The sequence below is a fragment of the Glycine soja genome, chromosome 13, assembly GCF_004193775.1.
Source record: "Glycine soja cultivar W05 chromosome 13, ASM419377v2, whole genome shotgun sequence".
Lineage (NCBI taxonomy): Eukaryota > Viridiplantae > Streptophyta > Magnoliopsida > Fabales > Fabaceae > Glycine > Glycine soja.
Genome location: NC_041014.1, coordinates 24,281,564 through 24,302,752, shown reverse-complemented (window position 1 = coordinate 24,302,752; position 21,189 = coordinate 24,281,564). Strand labels below are relative to the sequence as shown.

General features: G+C 35.2%; 1 protein-coding gene across 1 annotated transcript; it reads right to left on the bottom strand.

The window, feature by feature from the left end:
* Positions 1-104: 104 nt before the first annotated feature.
* LOC114382439 (CLIP-associated protein-like) lies at positions 105-19,577 on the bottom strand. The gene is made up of 21 exons (XM_028341857.1): positions 18,986-19,577; positions 16,069-16,224; positions 15,906-15,968; positions 14,214-14,282; positions 13,865-14,030; positions 12,593-12,754; positions 10,492-10,589; positions 9,950-10,024; positions 9,799-9,867; positions 9,624-9,709; positions 9,434-9,551; positions 8,421-8,519; positions 7,984-8,338; positions 6,083-7,836; positions 4,425-4,526; positions 3,893-3,997; positions 3,677-3,751; positions 3,524-3,592; positions 3,331-3,399; positions 2,435-2,536; positions 105-521 (listed from the first exon to the last, which is right to left on the bottom strand). Exons 1-21 carry the CDS (start codon positions 19,316-19,318, stop codon positions 360-362), a joined length of 4,287 nt encoding a protein of 1,428 aa, XP_028197658.1. The 5' UTR covers positions 19,319-19,577; the 3' UTR covers positions 105-359.
* Between the last annotated feature and the right edge of the window lie 1,612 nt (positions 19,578-21,189).

Sequence of the window (21,189 nt, the reverse complement as noted above, 5' to 3'; positions counted from 1 at the left end):
TAATAAATAACAAATCACAAGGAGCGACAAAAATTACACAGGTTGGAAATCTGCTTCCCAAAAATTACATAAAAATAAAACTTAAGTAACTGAATCAATGACAATGAGGCCTTCGGGAAAACCATTTAATATAATCAAATAATGTTTCTTCAATGTAAATTACAATCGCACTGTATTCCACCACCAGCACTCACCAAATCTTTGGTAGGGAAAAAGGAAGCCAAAAAAATATTGGACAAAGGGGAGGAAAGAAACACAAGGAAAACCCACCTAAAAAATTTCATGCACACAATCTACAAAATACACAGCAATGAATAAGAAAGCATTCAAAACCGACGAATTTTCATCTGAATGAACCTCTAATCGTGTGTGGTATCAATTGATTTTCCTGTCCTTGCCTGTGAGATACGATTTGCATAAATGGTGACCAACTTCAACTGTGTGCTGTTAAGTCCTTCCAAATATGGCAAAAATGCTTTCCCAAGCATGATATAAATATCCACTAGACAGAAAACAACGGTCTGTACCATCCACCATTAACATAAAATGAGAATAATGAAAGAGACCAAATTTGAGAATGGAGAAAAATGACAGCAAAAGCATGCCCACAATTTCTAGCAATAGATATGATACCAATCCTCCAACTTAATCATGCAGAGCCAGTAATTTTAATCTAATTTGGCTCCTCTAAAGTAAAAGTGTACTTCAGAGAATAAAGTACAACTATAGCCATTGATTAGAAAAATAATCATTGAGACTTTAAAAACTACAGTATTGTTCATTTGCATATATTTTATCACATTCCCAACTGTTGATTTTCTAATTGATGGATACAATATAACTGCACTTTATCCTCTAAAGTACACCCCTTCACTTGAGAACAGTTGATCATCTTGAAAACAACTAAAAATTAATGTTCAATATTCAAACCAAAAACAACAAAGAAAACAGCTTACTGACCAGATTTTCCACATGAAAGAAATGTGCATTGGTAAGTGCAGTTGGAGAGTGAATTGTGTGATTGAGAGTGTTGTAAGAGTAGAAGGTATAGAAATGTGGTAAGGTTTTGATGCTTTGTTTTAGTCTGTGTTCTCTAATTTTTTGTGTTAATTTGTGATTATTTCCCTTCTTTTAACCATCATTGGCAGGGGATTGGTTGGAGTTTGAAGCAGACTAGGAAAAGAATGGGAATGCCAGATTTGAGTGTAAACACATGAGAAGTACAATAGAGAACCGCATTCTGCCGCCTGAATGTGGGCAAATAGTGCCATGCCCAGAGGCAGATCTTTTTTTCTTTCTATGAAAACAGCTGAAATTGGGGGAAACAATTTTTCCCAAACATGCTCTTACTAGCATAAGATTATATTGGATTATTTAGAGTAGTTGTGTTTCAAAGTAGGTCAATGGAATGGAATACCTACCCATACAATTAGTATGCCAAATTGGACTGTGTTGCCGGAATAGAAAAAGAGCAGAATAAAGGTAGTGGAGGAGGCAGCAGTCACAGTGGTGTTGTGGCATAAATGGTAGCCATGGGTTGGGGCAATGTGAGGTCAATGGGTTGGTTGGCACTAGTGTCAGTTGCAGAGGTCAAGGTTGCAGTCGAAGAGACGGAGAGATGAGGTGGCAATGGGCAGGACTACAATTGGTTGAAGTGGAGATTGTCATTAACAAATTTAGAGGGAAAAATAAAGATATATTGATAAATAAATTAATCCTTGATGAAATCGAATGGACATTTCCAAGGAATGAAGATTACTACATTATTAGTAGGAAAGTCACCTTAATTGCAATCACCCCTAGCCCACTTTAGTTGCAGCCTCTTTGGGGACTCTCTTAATTGTAGCTCAAGGGCGGTGTTTAGCCTTACTTTGACTAAAGATATGGCTTAAATAGAGGTTATAAAGTTTGGGCAAACCTCACCATAAAAACTAGTTTTATGGGGTTGAGTTAGGCCTTAAGCCCAAATTCTAAAAGGTTTCAATAGCAGCCACCAATCCAGAGGCTAAGAAATGCTAAGCTTGACCAACCAACCTGAGCAACAGGCAGTTCATACTTTTAAGGGAAATACAAAGCTCCCTCACACAAGATGGTAAATATTCATTAAAGGTTCAAGTAATATGTCCTAATTATAAGAAATGTTTCAAATCATATCACAGCCTGGGACCAACAGAAGCCTTTCGAACAAGTTTTGTTCAATAATCCCAAGAAATTTCAAATATGGAAACTACTAATGTTGGAACAGATTAATATCTTAATTAACTAAAAATTACCAAATAGGCCTCAAGCATCTAATCTACAGTTACATAAATTTGTCGGAACTACATACACTTTACAGTGTTAATAGATGGATAAGAATTTTTTTACCAACAAATTTTCATTAAATATATGATAAGACCATTAATTCATGGATGCAGTCAAAAGACCTAAGTACCTTGCGAACATCAGCACTCTGGTTTCCAAAAGCTTCAAACAAAGCAGGCAGGAAAGAGGGTAACTGAGCCATCAGTTCCTCCTGAGGGAGCCTCCCCACAAGCTGAAGAAGGGTAATATGAATGAATATGAAGTTAAACATGATTATGTTGATGAAGCAAATTTAATTCATGCACAAAAATGGGTAACTTCCTAAGTAATACAGGTACAATATGATACAAAGTTAACTCAGTATATGCTAGTGATATGAGATATTTGTGTGGTTTCTATTTACTATCACTAACTGGTATATGATTTGAGAAATGCTAGCAACAGACTCTTTGACACACTCTTTTGAACACTCTCTCCTTTATCGGTTGAAATTTCTTGGAAATTACAAAAAAATATGGGTCCCACATCTTATTTAATGATTCTCTCATAATTTTGTAGTTTCAAACAATTTTTAACCAATAATAGAGTGTGTTAGAGAGTGTGTTGTTAGCACTCCTCATGATTTTATGCCTGAGAATGAAAATGACAGACTAAGATATAGTCAATATAGAGTATGGCATAATAATTGCCATTCATGAAGGAAGGAATAAGCAAGTTGCATATTCGGGACTGTGTTGATCTAAGTTCAAAATTCAATGGTGTAAACAAGAGGTACCTAAGCAAATCAGCAGGATACTCACAGGACATGTCTTTATAAGCAACAGAAGAATAGTGATATTGGATGAGTACGAACTATGAAGGGGGTTATTTCCCTATTTTGAAGCACCATTGCTTCATAGACACTTACAGAACAGAACAAGGCTTTTCTAAAAAATATGTATTTAGAAAGTGGAGTTTTGTTAAAAACGAGGTTTTATCAGAAACCTTCACTTCAAGGAAACTGACAATTCAGTCTTAAGGCAATACCTTTGTCAAGCAATTTATGCAAGTGATAAGAGTTTTCTCATCCTCAGTAACCAGTAGAGGGACAATAACCTGAAACATTTTAAATTCCGAAAATCAGCTTGAACCTTTAAGTTTAAAACAAATCCTTGCTCCCTTCTCCAACTAAACATCTTAAAAGGATGACCAATAAGTAGAAAAACCAAGAAATACATACACTTAAGCATCTGAACGGATCATTCTGAGATAAAACAATGGTGAGGCAGTGCTCTGCATCATTTGAAACCTGAAGAAGAGGTGAAAATTGCAGAACCTGAGAGAAGAAAGCAACTACATAAAAGAAAATCAAGAACATGATAAAGCTGCTTACCTTGGGAACAATATCCTTGGTAACATTAAGCAGCTTTTCAACTACAATCTCAACTGAATTTTCCATAGCATCTTTCTGGAAACAATAAACACAACAATTAAACGGTCTCTTATTATGTCTCAAAAAGCTTATACGAGGGGGCATATGTGCAGTTGCAAGTACTGATATGAACAAGGGCATTATCCAACAAAAAATAGCACAAAAAGGAGTACGAACCTGGTTTTTCAGCATTTCAACTATCAGAGACAGAGCAAGCTCTCTGATTGAGGAATCTGAATCATCCAGCACCTCAAGCACAACTGTCAAAATCTGATTGAAGTACTGCAATTACACCATTTAACTATCAATATACAGAAGCAAATCAAAATATATTGTTCAATCTTGTTTAGTGTAATATAACAAATTAGGGATTTCGTTTTTTTGTACAAGCAGAACTCTATTGATCACACAACCGATAGCTGTCAAAGAATCAGAAAAAATCTCCATTATACAACTAGAAAATCTTTTTGTGGAGAAAACGTCTGAAAAAATATTCTAGAATAGAATTGCACAAATAATACTAATATCAACTACCAAATAAATAACATAGTATTTTTTCATTAAAAAATAAATAAAATGATATGAAAATAAGACACTGCAATAGTATGTTTATGAAGTTCAACAGACTAAATCATTCATTTCAAGTACAATCGACAATCAAACAACTTGGGGACATGAAGGAGACAGATACTTGTCAAATTAAAAATACCAGGGTCCAAACAGAATGATCATTGGCTATAGACACTTCAGCTAGCTGTTGAAGAGCAGTCCGCTTGCTTGAAATAGGGCTTCCATCACCCCCACTGCATATCTACACAACAAATGCTACATCTTAGTCAAAGGAAATCTAAAATATAACTATTAAGATAAATTTAAAGAATGATCATTTACAGGCAAATTCTCCAAATAGAGGTGTCTCACTAAATAGGCTGAACCAGAAAACTCAAATGAGGGTACTAAATACATATTCATATACACAAACCTTTCAAAGAGGGGACTACAGAGTAATCAAGGAAAACATTTGATTGTGCCACACCCATACAAATGGTTCCACCCCAACTGGCCACCACTTGTTCTTACATTGTGGCACGGTTTGACCAGTGTTGTCAAAATTGCAAGTATACTTGCTAACTCATAATCCTACGAGTTTTGGGGGAGTCCATGCGCTAACTCATACAGAGGATCGCTGGCTGTGTGGATCGCTTGCGGGTCACAGGTTTCAGTGGAAAATCGCTGGATCATCGATTTGCTTTGATCCTTTCTCTAGAGACAAACGAAGATGTTCTCTTCCTCTCTGCGAACCACTCTCAACACTTCCATCACCGTCGTCGGACGTCACCCTAGTCATCGTCAGACGTCACCATAACCGACAGATGCGTCCTCTTTCTGTTGTGTGTTGGTGTTGAAGTGTTTGGTGTGTGTTGTGGCAGTTGTTTGATGCATGGAAGGTGTTTGGTGTGTGTAGGCCTGTTTGGGCATTATTCGGAATAGAATAATAGAGAAAGAATAGAGATTTCATAAACGAAAAAGTGTTTCTATACACTGCTGTCCTAGTGACAGTTGTAGGACTACCCTTACTAACTCCTTGGATGCAGTCCAGACTGACCCTATACAATATACTCACACACACCCTCAAATTGAAGGTGGGAGAGCCTTGGAACAAGGATCAAGCACCTTTAGTTTGCCTCTCAGAAAAAGGAACCTGGTAGGAGAAAGGGGTTTAGTAAGAGCATCAATTCGGTTTGGGCCTATTATCCTCAATTCTTGTGTGTTTGGGCCTGTTGGATGTTGTTTTGACGGGGTCTATTATTTTCTGTTCTTTGTTATTTATGACTTATTACAAGTTATTATTTATTTTTCTTATCTATGGTATTTTTTATGTATATAAATATAATTTTGCATTTTAAGAAGGACTTTATGATCTGTATCAATCTTTTTACGATCCTTGACTTACAATCTTTCACCACCCACCCTTCCAATCCTCAAACGATCCTAGAGTTTGACAATATTGGATTTGAAAGCTTGGAACAAGCTCTTTCCCATTTTTTGAGAGTTTTGGGTTTGCTCCACCACCTTAGACAACTTTCTAACAAGTTACCAAAATGAGTGTCTTGCAAAAAAATGTAGGGTATTGTGCACTCTTAGCCAGTGTATGACATCATTAGCTCAGCATAATGCTAAGTTTTGGGGTATGTCTTTGCTGTTTTGCAAAGAGATTTTGTTGACTTTTAGGCTGATGATTTTATGCTTTTCTTAGATAATACTTTATCCTCCCCCGTAATTAACTACATTTCTCTTTCTAATGAAATTTTAAAAATAAAAAAAAAATACAGTACCAATTCATCATCTACTAGTTGCATGACTCACCATATGAAGAATCTGGGGAATACTAGGCCCATTGTCTGTCATGTAGTTTACTTTCACATCTTCAGCTGAATGATGTTCTTTGTCATGTCCAAAGTCTTCAGTAATATTTAAATGTTCTGATGACATCAGACCATTAACATTCAGATCAGATGATAGACCTTCAAAATTAATGCTACTGTCCACATGTCCATGGCTAGTTTGTAAGCCAAAGTTTTGACCCGTTGAATTGGCTGGGTAAGCAAGCTCTTTAGTTTTTAAACCAAAAGCACCACTATTAGAATCAGTATGTTCTTCAGTTTCATCAGTAGCTGCTTGGCCAAGACTGGCTTTAATCAGGGTGGAATCTTGGGAACTCCAATTCCTGCCACCATCACTATCTAGTGAACCAGCAGAATACCTTCCAATGTACTGAGCTTTCCTTGACAAACCAGCATATCCCTCTTCAGAGGATGCTCCCACAACATCAGATGGATCATAGGAAGACTTAGAACGGCGATCTTTCTTATTTTGCAGATAATTCATTAAGTCTACTTCAATGCGAGGGGTGCGCTGTTTAAGGGCTCGCCTCAAAGAATTTTGTTCATCAACTGACAAACTAAGAATAAAATTCAAAACTGCAGATGAATCAAAGTGAGAGTACACCGATATAATGCATGTAATAGCTGCTTCTTTAAGTTTTGTATTTTTATCATGAACCAATGGGACTAGCTTGGCAAGCCATAATTTTAGGATGCCAATATTAGCAGTACCTTCAGGATTCATGGCATGCTTATCAAATGAACTTATTGCAAACTCAATAACAGCCAATTTTGCCTTTGGTGACCTTTGTTCATCTAGAGATCGTAGCAATGCAGGTAGGAGAGAATCTATGCTGTATGTTTTGCTAACAACTTCCAAATTCATTGAGCATGCTTGTCTAACTAGCTCTTTGGGGTCAATTAACCGAGAAAACACATGGGGTAACATTCGTTCCATGTAACCTTCAAAGGGCTTTCGGCATGCCAGAATAATATCTGCAAGTGTGGAGAGAGCAGCCTGTGCAACTTTATGATGGGGATCATCCAAGTGCTGAAAAAACAACTTCATTACCTTTTCAAAATTCTGGACTACTTCTTGAATTCCCTTTTGACCTTGCTCAAACAAAGAGTGAAGATAATTAAAGGCAGCAACCCTAGCGGACCAGTCAGAACCTGAGCTAAGTCCTTCACTCAGAGCTTCATGAAGAGATGCTGGGCCATCTGCATAATTTGACATCTCTCCAAGAGATAATTGGCTATCATCAAAACTCCTCCTGCTTCCAGCAGACACACGTCCAGCTACATTCTTTCTCAATAGTGGCCTCTGGAAATTAGGCACATAACTATTCTGTGAATCCCTATAGTTGCCATCTCTATAATGGGTATCCATATACTGCCTATCTATGTTGGGGTTCATATAGCGTCTAGTCTCCCTCATATCACTGTTTTCATCAATAGAACCTCTTTCTTGCAATTTTTCAGTAGCCCTTTTACTTGAGAATGATGAGAATGCTGATAAAGGCTCAATACCAACATTAGTATTATACGATAACCTGCCAGAATCTTTGGAAGCTTGAATTTGGGTGATTATGTCAGACAAACCCAAACCACCATGTCGGTTACTAGCTTTATTGGCACCAGCTGCAGTTGATTCTGCCGTTAAAGAGCTAGTCAGATGATTAGATGCTGTGACAGCAGCAGGGAATGGTGGATCACGAGATGAGGGAGGGTCAACTCCTGCACTAGGGGCAATAAGAGATAAATTTAGCCGCTCACAAAGTTTAAAAACCATATCACTAGCTTCATCAATTGTTGAATGGCAACAAGTCCAGAACAATGTGGTAGAAAAAATATATATATTTAACAAGTAAACTTATTTGGTACCTAGACCCAAGCTCGATGACCGGAGAGCAGATGAACCATGCTTATCAGACAAATCCAAACCCCTAAGCATGCTTTCAATAGCAGTGACCTTCTGTTTGCTTGCATGCAACACACTTTCCAAACTACGTTCAGTAACTTTACCAAGTGACTTGGCTTGTGAAAGAACACCAGAGGCGATAGAAGTCCCCGATGATAAACTTGAACTTCGGTCCATTGCAATAATAGCAGAAGTTCCATAACCAGTTAAATTAGAGGGTGCTGAAGCTTGACTAGTTATTGGCATCAGTGCACCTCTATCACGAACAGACGGTGATGCATGTCGCCTATGCATTCCTCCATCCTCTTCGTTTATTAACTGCGAGTTATGTTCACTTTAAAACAAATTAAGCAAAACTAAATAAAAAAAGGACAAATAACACCTTCAAATAAACACATACCCTTTGAATAGCAGGGTCAAATGATGAAAACAGGCGACGGGAACGTTCTGGCCAAGTCTTTGCAAACATTCTGTAACACATCCTTGCAGTCGACCGCACCTATCAAGTTTAATACTGTAATTATTTTTATGCACTTACAACTTGGCACCAACAATGCGGCCACATGAAAAATGTCAAGTCAACAAATATGCTGACAAGCTTCTGTCTTACAGTTTAAACAAATATAAATTTCGACAAATGAAAAGAACAAGGTTTGCCGAAAAAAAGTGAAAGATCTTAGTTTATAATATAACCTAAACTGGATACTGCATGAGAATTTTTAGAACATCTTACCAAACATGATTGCACACTTAAACAGAGTAATGAAATAATCATGTCATTTTGGACCCCTTTCCTTCAAAGGTTAGAGATTAATAGAATTTGCATATCAAATGATAAATAAATAGATGTATGCAAGCCAGATGACATAAGTCGCTGATTCTGATTTCTGAGCCCATAAGGAAAATGATGACAGAAGAGTGATGGGTTTTTTACAACACAACTCCCTTTTGTGGATACAATCTTTGTACAGATATGTTGGTCAATTGATCATTAGACATTGCATTTGCATTAAATAAAGTACTTTTAGCAAGAATTAGACAGATAGCTAAACATAATAGAAGGTTTGCTTCTGCATGAGTTTTATCGTGCAAAGTTTCAAAATTATAATTATGCCCCCCATCACTCCCAATCACACACACACACACAATCAGACATAAAGCCAACCAATTGCTTATTTTCTTTTACTATTTCAGCTAAAATATTGCATATCATCACATTATACATTTATGAGAACTGAGCTTTTGCCAAAATAAAAGCAAACACAGAATTCGCTTCCCACTACTGCGATTGCAATGCAAATTCTATTAAGCGCAGGAAAAAGAGCAAAACAATGAAAGCTAGTCCAAGTAGAAATATGATGCACGGTCTATATTGATCAAAAACATTAAATAACCTAAAACTATGAAAGTTACCTCACTCATTGCGTCTGAAACACAACACCTTATCATATCCTCATATAGATCAGCCGATCGTTGTACTTCTGCTGCATCAGGCCAATGTTCTAGTATCAAAAGAGCATAATCACAACACCTACAATACAAATGGCATTAATTAAAAACCAAAACTCTCACACATCTATCTCCAAGAGTAGATAATTCTCACCTTGCACGAAGAACAGCATTACGATCATTTTTGGCACAATCAGCTATCCGAGGAAGTACACGAGCTGCTTTGCAGTTGCGCAACATCTGGAAAGTAGAGGATGAATCACAACAGGATACAGAAAGTCAAAAGGCCATAATACAATGCAGAAAATTAATAAGTATTATCAAATTACCGTTTTTATGCAGTTATCTGCAGATTCCGCAATTACAAGCACAGTAATCACAACCAGCTTCAGAAGGACCTGATTATCAGATCAAGTATTAAGATTTTAGAAACATCCAAAAACCAAAACATGATTACCATAGATAAAAAGTAAAACTTACCGGTATCAACAATTCAGCACATGCTTCAAAATCACCCAAAAAGTCCTTCGACAAAAAGCATAATAAATGGCAAGCCTAGAACAAAATACCAAACAGAAAGCAACCACGTATAAGTAGTCAAATATAATGAGATATTGATCATCAATAATCATGCTTACTTCCAATAAAACATTTTAATCTAACTACACTAAAACCATTCAAACAAACGGAGTGGAAAACAAAAAGAAATTCTAAACCACTATTTTGGGCTTTAAGTTGGATAATGCACAAGTCCAACTACCTTGTGCTTAATTTCAAACCACAAGGATCATGTTTTTCATCACTTAGTCTTAAAAGATGACACCATATGAGAATTTCAAACATACTATGCCTGACCCAACCCAAACTCAGAAAAGGGGGGATGGTGAGTTAGGCCAAGCCATCATAAGGGATACTTTGCCCATGTACCTAGCCAATATGGGATCTTAAAATCCTTCATAAAAATAAAAGTGGCATTTATTCACTTTAAGATAGATAGATAACCAAAGAAAATGTCAGCGCACCTGCTTCACAATGCTAGACCTTCGATCTGACAATTGTGTGCTTAAAGGTCCAACAAGCTGCTTCAGGAGTCCAAAGAAACATGGATAATCAGCAGCACCTGATAAAGAGAATATTCAATAAATATTGATCATTCATGCCACAGACAAAAACAGATAAAGTCATATTGCATTTTAACATCTCAGTGAAAATTACAATACAACAATAGGTTAATCCCATGAATCACATGGCATCATTGAGCTATCAGTGAAAATGTTAAGGACTTAAGCACATGAAGAGAGCCCAACACAAAAGAGTAGTTCATTAGCTGGGAGAGCAATGTGAGACAGAAAATTACAATAAAGAATAAAAAAGGTAAAGCCACTTTTCCTTAAGTAATAGTAAATAATATTTTGACAAGTAAAGAAATGCAGAGTGTTCTAATAAATAATTGAACTTTAACAATGTTAGTTCTAACCTCTTATTAATTTAAAGTGACTTTAACCCCCCCCCCCCCCCCCCCCACTTTGTACACATAGAATCTCAAAAACCTCACATCTATGATAATAAAAGAGCTATACTTTATGGCCCCAAACCACAATATTTCCTCTATTGTTTATATTAGAATTTTGGCTTATGGCCAAACTCAATCCCACAAAATCAGGTTGTAAGGTGAGGATTACCCAAGCTTTATAAGTTCTATTTAAACCACATCTCTAGTCATTGTGAGATCTCAATCTGCTGAGAGCCGACATCCTAGTGCCTGCACACTAAGATCCTTCACTCAATTTCTGGCCATCCCCTCCATAGGTAGCCATTTTCAAGACACTGAACTAATTCTGATAGGCCACAATTAAGGTGGGCTAGGGGTGACCATAATTTTGTTTTTTTTTTTTGCTCAGCAAAAGTAAGTATCATTTATAAAAATGAGTACCAGAGGTACTGTAGATAGATAAGAGGATTGGATTAACAGCTGGTTCAGAATGTCAAGATACATGTAATAAGAACCAGCTGAACCTGAGGAAAGACACTACTACACAGCACAAATACTTATAATATTACAGCTACCCTCCTTCCCTAATTACAAAACGCTGCTGTGGTTTTGAGGCTTTGATTTGACACGAATCTTGTGTGGAAGTTCAAGTCAGTTCGAGTTTCTTTGTGAATGCTGTGCGGCAGTGGTGTTTATCTGGTAGTTACCACGTTTGGATTCCCAGGGGCTCTGTTCTTTGATTTTGATGGGAGAAAAAGTGGTTTGTGTGCATACATTAGAAGAAGGAAAGCAGGAGAACAATGAGGAGTCAAGGACGGAACTGAAGCGTGACTACGACCAATGCGTTGCTGATACTGAACCTCACCTGTCTCCTAATAAGAAACAAGCGAAAGAAGTTTCCAATGATGAAGTGCGCTCTGAGGTTTCTAACCCCAACGTTTCTGCAGCAGAGCTTGCGCAAACTTTTCCAGATATCAGTATCCAACCAACTGAATCCGAAAATGTCAACCATGCAGAGTGTGGGGAACTGACGTCTACTTGTTTGGAGAATTCAAGTTCTGATGAGACCTTGAGTGATGAAGCCGGTGAACAGAATAATAATAATAATAATACTTCTCAGAGTGATAAGGACACAAGTAGTGCTGCAATGACATCCTGTGTAGTGATGGAAATCCCCAAGCATGCAAGTTCATCTGGTATCAGGAAAATTACTTTTAAGTTCAGTAAGAAGAAGGAGGACTATGATTACCAACCGCCTCCACCTATGCACCATCCTGCTCTTTACAATGATGGCAATTACATTGGCTTTCATGGGAATGTGAAGAATATTTGGCAAGGGATGATTGTAGGGGTGACCATAATTAAGACAGCTTTTCAACAGTTTACCAAGTTCTGTTAACACAGACTCATATTGAATCCATAGCTACAAGTAAAATCTAATACCAAATTCATGTAAGATCACCATAAATACCCTTCACAATAACCTCATGTTAAAGATATTCAAATACCTATAATAACAAATGTTCTTGCCCTTCTAAACACAAAATAGGAGAAAGTTTTTAGGATTGGATTCTGACTATAAAATTCTGTGCATACTACATACTCCTGAAATGAAGATGAAAAATACCAACCTCCCAAAACAAGACTTTCAATTCTTTGCATGGCAGCAATACGAATTGACCAGTCCTTTTCTGGTACAAGAGTAGAAGCAATCTTATCAATTTCTCTGATTAACTCCTTCTCTGAATACACCTTGATGGGGTCTATGACTTTCTCAGTGGCATCACCTTCTCCTGCTCATATTTAATATTTAATAAGAAACAAATGTGCATTATGTTAGAATATATGAAAAACCTCCAACAGCATGTTGATTATATCTTGGAATAATTTAGTGGATACAGACTATCTCTTAGGATTAGTTTTCATATTTCCTTATTATCTCATGATATGTTTTCTTATTAAGATTGTAATCTAGTATATTAGTACAAATAAGGGTTGGTGCTTTATATTTTGATCATATTCAAGAGAATATTATTCAGTGTCTCTATTCTCCCAATTTCCTCCAACCTAAAACAACATAATTTCAACACATTTAATAAAGCACGGCAGAATATAAAAAATATGGCTAACAAAGAAATCATAAATGTAGATAGCACACTTGACTGATTAGACAAAGAATGATAACAAAATACATTGTTGAAAATTTTTCAAACATATAACTTTGGATGTTACTTATCTCTTTTAATCATATAATTTATCTTCCTGAATCATTTTTACTTCCACTACCAAATTCAGTGAATCTTTAATTTTGCATTTGAATCTCATGTAAACCTTTCGTTGAAGTGAAGAAAATATAAGTCATTTGATTATTAAAACCAGTCAGATCAGAGAATCATCATGTAATAAAATGTAGAATCCCAAAGATCATGCAGCCTAAACTTGTGGAATACCCCAGAAAGACATGCTAGCTAAAACATCCCAAAAATTCTAATAACTGGTCAACAAAGTCAAACAAGACAATAATGACCACATTTATGTTGATTGGAATAGCATCCTTATCATATAAAGTTAAAATCCAAGCAACCCCAGTATGATACAAAAGCTCTGTTTGATAATATCATATAAAGTCTATCAAATTACTATCAAATGAAAGAAAAATTTCTTATGCAAAATATCAATCTCTTGTCCATCATAAATCCAAATCACAAAATTTAAACATATGATCAAGTACAGCGATGCTCATAATAAATGAAAAACAAAGAACAATTAAAGAGCAAGTTATACGGCTTGTAGGCAATAACAGTGCAAGAGAGAGATAAAGTATGAACCATGCTACAAAAATTACATTGGTAAAATATTAGAATAGAAACATTTTGCAATCCAAAAATAGCAAATATTCTAACCTCCAAAAAGAGAGGTCTCCCTTGATGAACTTTTAGCCTTTGGACTACTTTTCTTGGGATTAACACCCACAGGCTTAATTTCCCCAGCATTATAACCACTAGAAATACCATCTGAAGAGTGAACTTTTGGTTGAATTCCCTCTAGCCTGGCATTAATAGCTTTCACCTGAAATCATTGTAAATTTGTAATGCAATGAAAGAAAGAATAATAAACTCTCCCTGTAGTTGTTACAAAAATGTTTAAAAGGGCCTTCAATATCTCAATTACAGATGTATAATGTGTACTTGCATGTGTAAAATATTAAACAATAACAAAATCAGGAAACTGATTCTTTTGTTTCATGCTTACCAAAGATGAAGGGAGATTGTGGCGCTGAAGTTCATCACGAAATTGGGACCCAGCTTGTGTATACATTTCCTGTAAAAAAAGAGAGAATAATAAAGGAATGTACTGGGATCCATAGTTGTTAGTGTCATATGAATCGTACAATTCGTATCCCGATTTGAAACAAAAATGTGTACAGCGATACAAATCGTAGCATGATCGTTTTTAAGCTTGAATTGATCTCCGTATCGCATGATTCGTGATTCTGAAGCTTCCTCACACGATCCAAAAACGCTGGTCGTAATAACAATCCGGGTCAGCTTTGCAGGCTCCGACTCTGGGGAAAAGCATTACAGATCTTTTTTTTTTGCAATTTTTTTTCAGGAAAAAGAAGGAAACTGCCATTTTCAGTTTTGCATGTGCGCCCCAACTAAAATTTCAATTTTTAATTTTAATTTTCAATCATCTATTTTTCCCTTGTATTCTATTCAAACGAGGGGATCTGTTATTATGCTTCAACCAATTTCATCATGTGAAGAGAAGTGTGACTGTGCAAGTCACTGTGCCGCTTAAGCTTTTTGTAATTTTTAATTGCCTTTTGTCTTTGTGTGGTGGTTTTTTTGGTAACGCTGATATTTTTTTTTGGTAACGGTCTTCTTGTGGTGGTTACTTTTTCTTGTGGTCCCATGAGTCTATTTCTTGTAACTTCTATAATTTCCTCTCTCTTATTCCTTTTTTGTCAACTTTATGACTTCTATTCTTTTAACTTCTCATCTCTTATTTGTTACATTCTTTTTTGAGGACTTATTCCATTCTATTGATTTTACCTTTGTAGGGGTTGAACACTTTGGGCAGTTAATATTTTTTGCTCTTTTGATCTATGACTTTAATATATGATATATTAGGTTATATGTATGTATATATATATATATATATATATGCATTTGTCACTCATTTTTACCTAAAAATATCATATTTTATTGATTATGTATCTTACGATTCATAATATGATTTGATTCACGATACGTAAAACAGCTCTTCCAATTCACGATTCGAATCTCAGTTCGATAACCACGCTGTGATCCATCTTAATTTTAAATCTCCAAACCACTATATCCACTAAATTCACGATTATGTATCTTACTATTCAATCAACCTATGTCTAATGTATGACAATATCAATATCAATTACTAAAGTATTCAATTAAACATTGGGAAAAAAATCCAGTTATAGATAATTCTGCATAATTGAATTAAAAGAGAACACCAAACTATCCAAGAACAAGATCATCAATTCTTGAATTTAGAGCCATATCAACTTGGCAAGATGCAGGAGTAGAAAAGTAAGTATTATGATAAAGTTTGACAACATCAACTTTGACTAAACAATATAGTCAATGGTCCACTCCTAGAATGGCTCTAACATCAAATTACACCTTCTACAAGAGCCACACCCTTTTTTCCATTCCTTAATATTCATACAATAAGGTTTTAATGATATTATAAATCAAATCAGCATAAATGCACTCATAAACACAACCTAAAGTTAAAAACAACACACAATTTTAGCAATTCTGACATCTTTTTTTGGCTAATACATTTACTAATTTAAATAACTACTGAAATGGCATAGATTCCCAATATTTGGATAACTAGTATGAACTTAACAACCTAAACAAGTTCAAATAATATAAAATGACAAGATGACATTTTTACCTCAATACACAAAATAGCTGTTTCCCTAACAGCAGGATTCAGATCATTCAGCAACTGCAAAATCTGACATTGATCAATTTTAAAAGGAGTTAGTATCACATTCAATAAATATTGAACAATAAAAAAACATGTACTGCTTGTTTGTAAAATTCAATAAACATACAGCAGGAAGAATAGCACGTTGAAGGGGAAGCTCAGTAGATGAAAATAGACCAATTGCAGATGTGACTGTTCGCGCAAATTCCTCTCTGACTCTCCAGCTTTTGCTTGTCCATGCAAAGGACCCTGCTCTTTCAACAATTATTGTAGGAGATGAAACCTGTAAATAATAATAATAAATCTCAAAATGAAAGAAAATTCAACAATACCCGGAATTTAAATTTAAATCTGCAACAAAATCAGCTTGAGGGGACAGTGAATTTTCTTCACAATTCTCATTTAGATGGATATAAATAAATACCAAAAATCCACATAGAATCATTGTGAGTGTACGGAAGCATTTTACTGCCAGGGTACAATAAGGTCACGTAGATAAATATATCCAAACTTGGAATTTACATGGACTAGCCAAGCAAAACTCCATTTATTTGGCAATATATTATCATAAGCAAATGCCAACATCAACATTTTGAAATGAGCCAAGCACAATGTACAAAGATAGCAATCACTTATTCTAATAGCTTCCAGCTTAACTTGTTAATTGTTATAGACCTATCCTCATTCAAAGGCTATTTTAAAAAGTATGCTTTGTCTATAGCAGTTTATGAGTTGGTGCGCAATTATTGTTAAGTGTTAAATTAATAGTGTGACCACAAATTTCATCATATATGGAATAAGGTCATGTCAGGAAGAGCTTACTATGGCTTATGTTTAACTTTCATACAAGCTCTTTTTAGCCCAACTCAATAAGATCCATGCTAAAGCTGATCAAAATATTAGTTTATTTCAGTAAACTTTACAAACTTATGATATAAACACTCATGTGATAAGCTTGTTGAATAACCATTTAATTAACCTATCTATGCATGCATAGCCTATATCCATTATCACAAAGAGGCAAATTTCCCCAAAGGGGGTGCTTTTACAAAATATTTCCCTAAAGGGGGTCCTTTCCAAAAATATTACATGAGGGGGCTCTTTTCTACGTACTTTGCATGGATAATATAGCAAACCGCCACTCCTAGTGGCGAGTTTGCTGGGAAAACGCCACGTGGCACGGAAAACGCCACTACGAGTGGCGAGTTACCCAGCTGCAGGCCTAAAGGGGAGTTGCAACTGCAACTTGCGATTTGAGTGCAAGTTGCAACTCCCATTGGCAACTCCCATTTGTTTTATAATTAAATTAGTTTTATATTTTATTTTGTAGTTTCCAGTAAAATAATTTGTATGATAATTTTTTTTAAGTAATTATTAATTAAAACTAAATGTCAGCTTTCAAGTAATTTTTTTAAATACATACATAAATTTAAATAAATTACCAATTTATTTTCCGATAAACAAAGTTCAAAGCTAAAACAAATGTCACAAATCTTCTTGATTAATTTTAATATAAAAAATAAAACTCTATTCAAACTTCTGTTTTCTTCGTTGAGTTATATTTGAAAGGAGAAAAGGATTTTAAACTTTTCATAGAGTTATTCTAATTTTGCGGTTATCATTCCCATTGGCAATTTAGGGCAGTATAAATACATACTCAAATATCAATTTTCCTCACGCTGTTTCCATTGTATTTTTGGGATTTTTTAAATACATACATAAATTAGAGTTTAAAATAACTCTACGAAAAGTTTAAAATCCTTTTCTCCTTTCAAATATAACTCAACGCAGAAAACAGAAGTTTGAAAAGAGTTTTATTTTTTATATTAAAATTAATCAATAAGATTTGTGACATTTGTTTTAGCTTTGAACTTTGTTTATCGGAAAATAAATTGATAATTTATTTAAATTTATGTATGTATTTAAAAAAATTACTTGAAAGCTGACATTTAGTTTTAATTAATAATTACTTAAAAAAAATTATCATACAAATTATTTTACTGGAAACTACAAAATAAAATATAAAACTAATTTAATTATAAAACAAATGGGAGTTGCCAATGGGAGTTGCAACTTGCACTCAAATCGCAAGTTGCAGTTGCAACTCCCCTTTAGGCCTGCAGCTGGGTAACTCGCCACTCGTAGTGGCGTTTTCCGTGCCACGTGGCGTTTTCCCAGCAAACTCGCCACTAGGAGTGGCGGTTTGCTATATTATCCATGCAAAGTACGTAGAAAAGAGCCTCCTCATGTAATATTTTTGGAAAGGACCCCCTTTAGGAAAATATTTTGTAAAAGCACCCCCTTTGGGGAAATTTGCCTCACAAAGACTACCTACCAGCAAATCATTGAAATTCACTCCCAGCACCACAGGCTTGCTTGTCATTAACAAAATAACCGAATATTATAAATCTTATGTTCAGGATCTTTTATTCATTCAACCTGCTAGGATAACATAAGGAAGCTGTGACATTATGGCATTGGACTGCAACGACACTACATCAGGATGCTATAACCACATAACAAACACTAGAGAGATCCTACAGTTAAGCGCAATTTTTGATTAAAGATCTAGTGATGTTATTTAGAACTAGCAAGTCTAGTAAGAGTCAATACTCAATAAACCACTACTAACCTTACATCCAAGCAATCATGAATCACCACTCATCAGATTTTATATTTGCCAGAAACAAAGAAGAGTGAAGCGTTCATGCACAATTGCTAAGATTTAAACAACACCAAGCTTCCCCTTCCTACACTCAAAGTCTTATTCCCGATCTCACTTTTCCAACCGACAACAACCTTTATCAATTATTATTATTATTATTCACTCTCATCTATCTTCACTCATAGCACTCACTTTTCACTTTCCATGTAACAGATTCCGAGATTCTCTACTTTGCAAAAAACCTACCTCACCTACCCCTCTTTCTTTCCAAGTTTCACACTCACAAATCACAATTCACTAAACTGCAACAGATACAGACACAGATACAGATACGATAAATAAATAAATCAATAATTCGAGGAATCGAAGAGGTTCGTACCTCCATGAGAGTGAGAAGGAGCCGCCTCGCGGCGTCGCGGACGGGCTGCTTGGCGTCGCCGAGGCGGTCGACGACGGCGGGGACGAGCGCGTTGAAGTGGAGCTTGAAGTGGTCGCCGGCGCGCACGGCGGCGGAGTCGAGCGCCTGGAGCGCGCCCTGCGAGACCTTGAAGCTGCTGTCCTTCAAGAGATCCAAGCAGCAATCGACGAGCGAGGTGACCTCGCCGGAGCTGAGGCTCCTTCTGGAAGCTTCCAGAACCTCGTGTAGGCGCTCCACGCCCGCCATGCGCTCCTTCGCGTCCTTTGCGCGCGCGAGCTCGAGCGCTTCCTCCATCGGATCTGGCGCGGCCGGGTGCAGATCTGGTTTAACTGTCACCGGATTCACCACCGCATAACGGCGCCGGGAAGTTGCGAAATGCAAATGTAAATGCGAATGCGGGATTTAAAAGGAGTGAGAGGGGGGTTCAGTGGAGTGTAGTGAGAGAGAGAGATTGTGAATTTAGTTAGCGGAGGCGTCAAAATGAGGGGAGAGGTTGCGGTAGGAGAGAGAAAGAGAATGATGACGCGGAAATGAAATGAAATGGAAAATGATTTGAAAACTATGTTTTATGCTATGGGGCTGCCGTGCTTGCAAAATTAACCACTATTAGTATTGAGTGATAGTTTGTTGGGTTGGGTTGCTTTTAAGTTTTTTTTTTTTTTTTTACTATTTTTTAAATTAAGATAAAGAAGGAAAAGAGAAGCTGACTTTTGTTTCACTAATATCATGTTTTAAAAATCATACCGGTCATCAAATCGGCTGAAATATTAAATTAATGGGTAATTGATCGAATTAAATTCTTACTTTTTTGACATGATATATATTAAAATATATAAATAAAAATAAATAACTATTATAATTTAATTATTCAACACTTTAAATTTAAAATAATTGTCTTTATAAAATACTTAATATCTCAAATAACAACCAATATTCATATTAATACAAGTCCATAAATAAATTTCAAATACAAACAAACATTTAATGTCTTACCAATAATCATAAGTTCACAAAAATAAGATAAAAAAGTACTTAAAAAAAATTTCCAATTCAACCAAAGACCTTATCAATTTAATAAAAAACTTAATCCGATTCTAATACATTTTTTATTCTTTTAGCAAACCGAACCAATGTGTTCACTTGATTCCTAATGGTCCAATCCAATTCTTAAAACACTACACTAACATAAGGTTAAATTGTAATATTGTCATTGGTCCCTTTAATTAATTACCTCAATTTTGATATATAATTGGGTACTTATCTATATTAAGTTATATAAAGCAAATTATGGATATATAACCAATTTTTAAAAAATTTTAAAAAATTACATTTAATTATTATATTTTTGTAATTAAATTTATGCATTAATCATTGTATCGTGTTTGATTAAAATTATTTTTAAAGTTTAATTTTTTAAAATTCAAAATCAATTATTATTTCAAGATATATGATTAGTTATATAATCGATTATGACTTTAGACAAATAATCGGTTGTTTAATCAATTTTTTGAAATAATTATAGTGTAGTTACAATAATCACTTGTCACCAACAAGTCATTGGTTCGACTGATTATGGACTCGATTCTTTAAACAAGATTTCATGTACGAGTCTCATAAATGAAAAAAACGTAGTTGATTGGAAGAACCTCACTAAAGGTAATTAGTCAGGTTCTTAACAGATATTAATTATCAACAATATGTGGTTAATTTTTATAATCATTCTTATTTAACTAATTATTATATAACTAGTTAACTATAATTTGGAATGACATTTTTGTTGAAAGGCAAAAGATAAAACTTTTTTTTAAATAACTATTTTGACTCACTTTAAAGATTAAATTGAATTTTTTAAAAGATAAAGCATTAAACCGAATATAATAAAAAATGTAAAGGATTAAAAGTGTATTTTAACTTAAATTTTAATCAATAAAAAAATGTGATAGAAGAACTATATTAGAATGTGTTGCCCATGTTACTCTTGTAACACCCATCATGGCTAATTTATGGACAATTGGACGTTAAAGCAACATGCATAGCAACAAATAATGGTTTGATGAGAGTAAATCATATGTGATGGCTAAAAATCAATGTTTGTATGAAATCAATTACGAAGAAGTGTGTATATGCACGCACAAAGAGCAAAAGCAAAAATACGAGACTTCAAA

Excerpts from the sequence above, each read along its gene's own strand:
- LOC114382439 (XM_028341857.1), bottom strand. The coding sequence starts at position 19,318 with ATGGAGGAAGCGCTCGAGCTCGCGCGCGCAAAGGACGCGAAGGAGCGC. Across the intron at positions 9,552-9,623 it reads AATGCTGTTCTTCGTGCAAG|GTGTTGTGATTATGCTCTTT; the intron begins GTGAGAATTATC and ends TTTGTATTGTAG. Across the intron at positions 3,593-3,676 it reads CCAAGGATATTGTTCCCAAG|GTTTCAAATGATGCAGAGCA; the intron begins GTAAGCAGCTTT and ends CCTCTTCTTCAG.